General features: G+C 42.2%; 1 protein-coding gene across 1 annotated transcript; it reads left to right on the forward strand.

Annotated features, from left to right (window-relative positions):
* Positions 1-8380: 8380 nt before the first annotated feature.
* LOC133918036 (uncharacterized) lies at positions 8381-9404 on the forward strand. Its single transcript, XM_062361811.1, has 3 exons — positions 8381-8560; positions 8670-8720; positions 8808-9404. The coding sequence occupies exons 1-3, from the start codon at positions 8381-8383 to the stop codon at positions 9402-9404; spliced, it is 828 nt and encodes a 275-aa protein (XP_062217795.1).
* The last annotated feature ends 717 nt before the right edge of the window (positions 9405-10121 follow it).

Genomic DNA, 10121 nt, shown 5'->3' on the forward strand with positions numbered 1-10121 from the left:
GAAAACAAATCGGCCATGTTCAACTCTGCCATGGACTAACGTCCGCACGAACTCACCCGTGCGACCTGCGTTCCTCCCAAGACTTTGTGACTTGCAAGCATGGTCCTGCCCGTGGCTCCTTGTTGCGCGCTCACCGCGCATTGGTGTCCACAACATCCTGTGATGTCTTCCTCAACCCATCTGGCAGTGCCATCAAGCCATCCGTGTATGGGACGTGCATGCACCGCAAACGCCCCTCGCGTAGCCCACTCGGTCATCAAGTCTTCCTCTTCAGCGCGCTATCCAATCCAACGAGTGTGAGCCCGAATTGCCCCAACGACCACTTCGCGGTACGCATCTGCAACTCCTCAACAACATCCACATCATCCACAATGACGCCATCCGGCTAGCAGTCCTAGCCACCGCCGATGCTCGTGTTGATCCACCGGGACTATACGTGCACCACCTATGCACACCGACCGCCATCATGCTCCACCTTGCACCGTTTCCACCTCACACCATCCATGTCTTTGCATGACATCTTGTAGATGCATAATCATCGCGCCTCCACGTGATCTTCCACCCATCGTCTCTAGATCCAATCCAACTGTGACTAGGAAATTTCCATCAGTGAAAGCTACATATTGATCTACTGAGGCGATGCGCATGTGATCACGAACAACAATAGAGACACGATATTTGTTAACAAGGTTCAGTCGAAGTCTACATCCCCGAGACATGACTACGAGCTTTCCTCCCCATCTAGTAACATCGGTTGCTTCTGCTGTTTTGGTAGAACCGTTGCCAACCCATACGAACCTGTCACAATACCATCATGGTTAGACTAGCGGCTCTCTTCTTATATTTATGAGGAGGCCTGATTACAGGAGTCATACTCTAACTCCACCATATATCACTAAGACAACTTCAAGTCCGATATGTAACTAACTCCGTATAATTATTCGACACATACCCAACATAGATTCTCTTATAAACATTCCGATTCTATTTTCTTCTGATCCTAAAATGCTGCTTTAGTGAATCAAAATCACTTTGTGAAATTGTTTGATTAGTTGAATAGATTATGATTCTCAAGAGAAGATGCTAGTTGTAAATGAGAAGAAAATGATTCAGAAACAAAAACCAACTTTTGCTTCTCCCTCCCAGTACTGTAAAAAAGAGAAACATTTCTTCTGTTTTAATGTCAAATCATTTGCCAATGTTTAACAGAGATTTCACTAATTCTAACCAGAATCTAGAACATATCTTGCTGTCAAATGAGCCCTAAATACCCTTGTAGTCGCATCGACAGAATGTAAACGATTCTGTGTTCAGATATTACTAGCTGTTAAGACCCAGTAAAATCCCAACAATGTCTCTTAACCACAAAGTTTCTGAAGAAAATTGAAGTTTACTCTAGGCATTTTTTTTAGGATTTAATTCAACTACACCCTGAGGTTTCAAAGCTCAATTTATCGTATCAAAATAGACCCTAAAAGCTTATAGTGTAGGAGAGCTTTGAACTTGAACAATTATCGCTGCTGTAATATGTCGTTGTCGTTTCCGGGAGAAGAGTATTTCTCACATGTTCTTTATTAAGAGATCGAAGAGCATTAATCGCACCTATGAAATATAGACAAGTAGATGTCCATGGAGAATTTTCTCAAGACATGCAAGTATGCAGCTTCCTATGGATTCCCATATCAAAAGGAAGTCCACTCCCATATTTTAACCTTACCGTTGGTATGGTGGCATGTGGCAAGAATTTTGGCTGAAATTTAGCGCCAATGGGCCATGTCCCAAGTTCCAACACGAGTCTTGGACTGTCACCTTCATCTTCCTCATCAGTCCTCACCATCTCCACTTCCTGTTATTTTATAGTTAAATTAGTCCTGAGGAGCATCAAAGAATGATACGAGCTGCTAGCTAGGTCAAATCAAATCACACTCGCATATCTGCCTCACTTAACACGCATACGCGGTGGCATAATCCATCATTACAGGCACTCATAACCGCTTCTGATCAGCTCGATATGACAGCGTGTGAACAGGCATCCCAAGTTCTCTGCTAGGGCAGCTAGCAGCTCTTTGTCTGTAGATGCAGTTACACCAACTTAAGATTTTGACACACGATATACCAAAGGGCCAACCTTGATATACCAGTTAGCAGGTAGCTATTGTGCATCTAGCTAGCTATCATTCTATACTACACGTGATCTTACAACTAGCAAACCTTGATATGAAGTTATTGGAAAATATTACTTGTCTAAAAGAACACAAGGAAGCTGTCACAATAGTTTATTATTCAGGATTTGTTTTCTAAAGTTGTTGATGGTGGACAAAACGCTGACTTCTCGTGTTTGCAAAGGCGCAGCCAAAGAAGACTAAACAAAAGAACTGTCCCTATCGCCGGGCGTATACATCAACCCCGAATCTCAGTGGAGAGTGGGGCCATCGTAGGGTGAAAAATAGATAATAGATATATGTATTATCTGATATTTTTATTTGGTTAAATGTAAATGTGGAAACAAAGATTTGTATCCGATTGATAGACGGGGGTTAATATAGATATATTCCAATTTATTTTATAGATATGAATATGGATATATCCTAATCTGTTTTTTCTGAAATGGAAATCAATATAGATAATATTCATATCTAAATATGTAAAAATACTTCTACAAAATATAAATATGAGTAACACAAAATTATCACTACACCAAAACACCTCATCAGTACCGGTTCAAAATCGCCATCAATGACGGGTTTGTAACCAGCACTAAAAATCACTATCAATGTCAGTTGGTGGCTCCAACCGACACTGATAGTCGGTCTCGATTCAACGTTTTTCAAGTCAAAAAAAGTTTCAAATATTTTTTTTCGCGACCAGATGTCGCCCACCCGACCGCACCTAATATTCACAAAGTCATGTGATATTCGCTCGCATGCGGCAACCAAGACTAGAACTTAAGACCTCATAGCCTGTGCGCACGTATGACCCCTCTAACAATCTCAGCTATCGTCCGTTTGTGAGTATAGTAGCAAAATAAGTCCTTTTGATATCTTCTGACTGAACGTTTGAATGGCTATTTGTATATCTAAATGATCTAATAAAAAAAAGTGATCAACTGCAGAGTTGTAGATCTCGTTGAGACCTACAATTTTCATATAAAGTTTTTCCCCATCCGACTTCGTGTGAAAAAATTATGAATTTTTTAATGTGAGCTCTTAGCGGCCACTGCTGCAAATTTATTATAATTATTTGGACATTTAAATGATCTCAAATTAAAAAACAAATCAACAACAAAGTTGTAGATCTCATCAAGAGCTATAATTTTAATATGAAGTTTTTGCCCATCCAACTTCGTGTGAAAAAAATTATGAATTTTTTAATGAGCTGTGACAGTAGAAATCATCAGTGACGGTTTGTGGCTAGAACCGGCACTGATACAGTCACTATCAATACCAGTTCGTGGCAGTGCCGGTTCTAGCTAAGAACCGACACTGATAGTTCTCAGCTGTTGTTCGCGTTCGGGAGTTTAAGAACCGGCACTGATATGTCTTCAGTGCCGATTACTGTTGAACCGGTACTGATGGGACGCTATATATATGGTGTTCTATAGAAGTGTATATTCTTTTATCTGTTTCTCTTACTAAATTCTTTCAATTCTACTTGTTTGATAATATACCACGTATAGTATAGCAATAAATCTAGCCCTTTAATCTCTCATCCAATGGTTCAAAATCATCTAAAGTTATGGTATTATATTAAAAGTGACTCTTTGTCTTAAGGTAGAGGATCAATCTACTAAAAATTAAGTTCCTTATGTTGAATTGCCATCATCCTCGTGTCAAATAAATATATTATTTCACAATTTATCGTTAAAGTTATATGATATTCACATACAACTGAATCTAATACTTATTCGGATACGGATTCATATTCGAACAATCCAATTCATATTCGTATTTGAGAATATTCAAATTTATATATATATTCATATTAAAACATAAATAGCAATGTGAAAAGTAATCCGTATCTTATCTATTTCCACCCCCAGCCATCAGGAGGCAGCTACCTAGTCTCGTCCTGCTTCCATACTGAAACGATCATACTACAAAACAAATTAAGCACATTGAAAAGTTATACATGCCAACCATGCATGCAGAAGGCAGAAACGTACGCTCAAAGCATGTAGTATACACTTGGCCACATAGATCATGGGCCATGCATATATCATGCGTGTAATTGGTAGGATGAAATGCAAATACTTGTTTAATTTCTTTGAGAGAAAAAATTAAATGCAATTATTTTGGAGTACTTGAGGAGGACGAGTATACTGTACTGATCTTCCTGCCGGCCACAGCATGTAATCTGCAAAGTGAAGCATGACTCCCAGAGGTCAAGACTGACGTGGACATGGTTGCAGTAGGTCGCGGACTCGGCATCGCAACTTCCCAGCTCGAACAAACCTCCCAAACTCCGAATGCGTCAGGAGCCTGAAGGAAAAATTTCATTAATCTAAGGTAAATAAAAGATTATAAAAAATATGAAAGAATTAATAGATAAATAGATATTAGATAGAATAAGTAGATAAATGAGATAAACCATAAGTCTATCCCCTACGCTAAGTTATCTTTCCCGTCCGGGGGCGATACACGTATGCTTTGTTCAACCATGTGATGTCGTGATGACTGCCCACGAACCATGTCTCGAGTCAAGGGCCCCAATTGATGTTGCAAAGGCTTCATACGAATCCGCTCCGCCCAAATCCAATCTGACGAGCTGGATCCAACTACGAGGGTCCTATTTTTAACGGTGGCGCTTATGCATATATCATCAACAATGCAATGTCACCGTATGGAATGCATATATCATACAGACATATATACACTAGACACATAAGTGAGTACGGACAAAGCTGTTAGCTTCTTTATATACCAAGATCTAGGTTTTGAAGTTAGTTGGGTGGAGAGTATTACCATGTCTCGCGGTTGACATGTACTCCGTGGCAAATTATTGAGATGTCGACAAGACTAGAGGACTTTGTAGTCGCTGGGTACAGTAGGAACGGTGATGTTTAAAAAGAATGAATTAGAACACTTAATGACTTTAAAAACTTCATAAGATAAGTATATATTAATTTTTATCTAAATATATTTCAAATTTATCTAAGTATCTACTCTACCGCTTAAAAGAATTGTAACATATTTTAGCAAAATAAATTATAAAAATATAAATATAGAAATGTAAATAAGGTAGAGAGATAAACTCAGTATAAGAGATGTTTATCTTGTGGTATCGGTGACATATAAATTATCCATAGTCCACATTAAGGCTCCACAAAAGATATACTCATAGTCAACAAGTCTTTTCCGATCAAGACTCTAGAGATACCAAGTCACCAAAATAAGACCTCAAGCATGATGAGCCACCAAGGCGAGATCTCGCCACTAACCTCTCTTCCGATCATTTGTATGTCATCTTCACTTCAAAGCATTAGTCACAATGACAAGGGTCTCCTTATCCCCGTACAATCTTCTTGTCCCGCTCTACACCAGATCGAAGGGTCAACAAGTTATTGGGAGTCACCAAAACTCTAAAGTATCGACGTATCTCTCGGTACACGGTTGGATCACTACTTGATTTACTCTTTATGTTACAGCACCTAGCAACACTTCTCTCTAGACCTATAAGCACTAATCACTCTCTAATGGTGTACTTAGTCGTCTTGGATGAAGACTTTTAGTATTTTAATGGTTTGAATATCTTCTCGAATGTATATAGACTTCTCTGAACTCCAACAACTTTAAATGACTGAGTAGAGGAGTAAATGCTGTAAGTGAAAGGCAAGAGTGCATGACCATCGATTTCTTACATATAAGCTGAGATGATGCATTTCTTTTAAAAAGAAAAGAAACGAACCTGTAATCATGGCAGTCAGCTGCCCAATACGAGTTTGGTGAGCCAGCTAGGCCTAGTTGCAAAACATTGTGCTCAGTAACTTTCTGAATTTTGCATGAGGTGGTCCTTAGAGATCTTCATATCAGTCATCAGCGGTTGTCTGTGGCAGGACAGAAAGCTTGTATGTAGCTTTTGCAGATATCTTCAGTGTAGATCTGGTTTATTCCTGTTTCCTTTTTGTTTTCTGTTGATACAGAACAGGAAAGATAGTTCCAGCTGAATGTCAACTTTGCTCCAGATTAAAGCGTGGGGAGCTCGATCGAACTGACTGACGAATACGTTCAGTGCTGAATTACAGGCATCCCTCGTGAACGGTGCATGTTGTAAATTTTGTTTCAGAACTCGAAAAAGATAGACCATGGGTGGTCGTTGTCACCTTGTCAGACTTTGTTTTCTTACTTTCATGTACAGCAAGCACTAAAGAAGCACTAACCATTTTTATCAAACGGTTAGGCGCTCTCCAACAAGATCTGCAAATTTGAGAATTTTAGTGTTGCAGTACTTTGCGGGGTCCTGTAGCACTAAGAAATTCGTGAGCCTGTACTCAGTGATACAGTACTGCTACAGTGTTAGAGATAGGGGATGCTGTAATAGTGATAGGGGATACTGTAATAGTATTTTGAGGATGAAAATTTGAGGTAGCTGTTGGAGATGATCTTACTACTTTATTAAGGATTTTATACAGACATTGATGTGGTTGCTAGATCTCTGATCACCATCACATGGTAGAAAGAAACTTCCTTAAAGCTAATAATCAAATAATTCGGCGATTGTCAAGGTGCTACAGTTCTTCAGCTGGAGTTCGATGCCAAATAGCTCTCAACTGCCAAATGTTGAGAGCTTCTCGTCTGCACTTCCCTGCCAAAATTTCTCTTCTAAACAGACACAAGATGGCTCATTTCCTGGCTATTTGTGGGCAGCGTCCTAGGCTGTCGTTTATTGCCTGAATTGGTGTTGCGTATTGCCAATTTGTGTTTGCATTTTCCCATATATTTGAATCCGGTTTCAGCTTATGTGGTTCATTTTTTTTGTGTCAGGTCCATCCGCTAACTTTTGGATCGTTTCCTACATTTCTCTTAGATGCCATTAGAGCCCATAGTAATGTTGGCCCAATTAAAATACCTAAGGTCAGGCTAATCTGGCCGCAAAATAGCGGACGAAAAGCCCAATCTGGCAGCTCTACAGGGGGACGCGGACGAAAAGTATGTCACTAGTTTTTTAAGTAGCAATTTTAATCTTATATTTTTTTTAAAAATTATAAATACATAAAAATATATTTCACGACGAATCTAATGATACGAAAATTTTAAGTATATATAAATTTGTCATAGAAAAACACAAAGTTAAAATTGTTACAGTAAAAAACCGGTGATAAGTAAACGAAAATAGAAGTAGTATTTAGTATCACATCGTGTGGGTTAGCAATCCCATATCCTGAGGTACCTATAAAAGGAGGTTGTGGCCGATCGTCGGAAGCATCTTTGCGCTTGGGGCAATGACGTAGCTAGTAAGGTAATACCGGAGAACCGTGTATGATTAATCCCAGTTATTGGACTTAATCCTCACGTGGGCATCAGGGACTTGTTTCACGCAAAAGCAAGGATGACAGAGAGCTTGTTTGGTGCTTGGTTTGTTAGTTCGAGTTTGATTCAGAAATTAGAGTCCAGAGCAGTTTAGAGTTCGTTTAGCATGTCCTTTAAATATTGAGTTGTAATCCCTAGTTTGATAAGTTGAATAGAGTCAAAAATCCTCAAAAAAAAAAAAAAACTTTCGATATGCTCTTGTTCTTCTTCGATTGGGGCGAGTTCAAGTTTCTTGGTTCCATCGAGTTCTCTCTGTTCCTAATTTGCCTCTCGATGAGTTCGTGTTTTGCGTGCTAACGATTTTCTTCCGTGGTCTCTTTGTTCCCGTCGAGTTGAAGGACCAGCGCTGCGTGAGATCGTGAGAGCCGTCATCAGTCTCGTCAAGTAACAAGAGCTTCTCTTCTCCCTGAGGAGTAGGTTCGCTCTCATCGAGTTCAAGTCGACGGGCAGTCCGACGTTTGTATCTCGCTACACGCCGGAACCAACTCCGCGTATAATTCTGAGGCCTAAAATCAACATCTGGTACTAGAGCCCAACAGGACACGCAGAAGTCCAATACGCCGGATTGACCTGCGTCATCAGCTTGCTTGTAGCCGAAACAAAGTCAGCACCAACTCGTGAAGATGTCGATCGTTCCTTAGGGCGAGGCAGCGCGGGAGAGCGGCAGCGGGCCGTTTCAGTACCTGCAATTGACGGTGACAAATTACACGAGCTGGGTGATTCGCATGCAAGCGATGATGGAAGATCAAGGCGTCTGAGAGGCAGTCGAGCCAGCGGCCGGTGCAGCCGTCAACGAGAAGAAGGACAAGAAGGTGAAGTTGCATCTCTTCCAAGCGCTCCCGGAGGATCTCCTGATGCAGGTGGCGAGGAAGAAAACTGCGAATGAGGTCTGGGATTGTCTTAAGACAAGGTTCATCGGCGTGGATCGCGTCAAGAACGCGCGGCTGCAAATGTTGAAGAGTGACTTCAATGCCATGCATATGCAAGAGGGAGAGAGCCTGGGCCAGTATACTGGAAGGCTCAACGGCATGTCCGTTAGGTACCCCAAACCTGGGGGAGACGCTCGAGGAGGCTACATTAGTCAAAAAGCTGTTTGACATTGTGCTGGATCGATTTCTGAGTGTGATCGCTAGGATCGAGTAGTTCTACGACCTTGACAAGATGCAGTTCGAGGAAGCCGTGGGGCAGCTAAAGGTGTTTGAAGAACGTGCTCGCCCGCGTGCATTCGGTGGCAATAGCACTGGCAACGACCAGTTCTTGCTCACTCAGGCTGAGTGGTAGGCACCGCAGAAGAAGGATGGTGGTGACTCCTCATCAAGCAACAAAGGCAAATCCCACCTTGCTGTAGATAGTAGTAACCGCGGCCAGGGTGATCGTGGACGCGACAGAGGCTGTGCTAGAGGTGGTCACGGCGGGACGTCGCGCAATGATGAAGAGAGCGGCTCGAGCAGCGATCGCCACAACAAGAGCCACATCAAGTGCTACAACTGCTACATGATGGGGCACTACGCGAATGAGTGCAAGGTATCTAAGAAGAAGGAAGAGGAGACACATCTCACTCGTGCCGATGACACCGTGCCGGCCTTGCTACTCATGGTGTCAGAAGAGCCAGCACAAGAATGGCAGCACCAGCGGGGAGCCGTGCTGCTGAATGAGCAGAAGTTGAAGCCAGAACTGCATGATGCGATGGAGGGAGGCTCCAGCTCTGAGGTCTGGTACATGAACAATGGAGCCAGTAATCACATGACCAGTGAGAAAGAAAAGTTCAGAAATCTGGACGAATGTGTCACTAGCAAGGTGAAGTTCGGGGATAGCTCCACGGTACAGATCATGGGCTTATGGTCTATCATGTTCAGCTACAAGAATGGTGACCAGTGACTGTTGCAGGAGGTCTATTACATTCCAAGACTGTGCAATAACATCATCAGCCTAGGACAACTTACCGAGGTTGGACACAAGGTGATCATGGATGTTGAACATCTACGCGTATATGATAGCAGTCCTACACGATTTCTTATGAAGGTGAGGTGAACTCCAAATTGCCTCTACAAGATCAAACTGCATCAAGTAATATTGGTGTGTCTCTTAGCCAACGTTGAAGACCCGATGTGGCTCTGGCATGCGAGGCTCGATCACGTCAACTTCACTACATTGAAGCTGCACGTCGACAAGGGGATGGCAGCAGGAGTGCCGCCGATCACGCACCCAAACTAGCTATGTCGAGGGTGTTGGGTGGCGAAGCAGGCGAGACAGCCATTTCCGGTAGCGGCAAATTTCAGGGCGGAGAAGCCACTCGAGCTACTACATGCTGACCTCTACGGGCTGATCACACCTTCGACTCTTGCCGGTAACAGTTACTTCATGTTAATTATTGATGACTTTACTCGGTGGATGTGGGTGTATGTGATCAATATGAAGGATCAGTCCTGCTCCGTGTTCAGAAGATTCAAGTTGCAGGTCGAGAATATGAGCTGGTGGTGCATTAAGACGTTAAGGACTGATCGCGGTGGGGAGTTTCTCTTTGGCGAGTTCACTCGGCTATGCGAGGAGGCCGGGATCGAATGACACATCACTGCGCCATACACGCCACAGCAA

The sequence above is a fragment of the Phragmites australis genome, chromosome 5, assembly GCF_958298935.1.
Source record: "Phragmites australis chromosome 5, lpPhrAust1.1, whole genome shotgun sequence".
Classification (NCBI taxonomy): domain Eukaryota; kingdom Viridiplantae; phylum Streptophyta; class Magnoliopsida; order Poales; family Poaceae; genus Phragmites; species Phragmites australis.

Bases quoted from the DNA above. Each gene is read 5' to 3' on its own strand.
- LOC133918036 (XM_062361811.1), top strand. From the start codon at position 8,381: ATGCAGGTGGCGAGGAAGAAAACTGCGAATGAGGTCTGGGATTGTCTT. The intron at 8,561-8,669 runs GTTAGGTACCCC...AGGATCGAGTAG, and splicing joins GAAGGCTCAACGGCATGTCC to TTCTACGACCTTGACAAGAT. The intron at 8,721-8,807 runs GTGTTTGAAGAA...GCTGAGTGGTAG, and splicing joins AAGCCGTGGGGCAGCTAAAG to GCACCGCAGAAGAAGGATGG.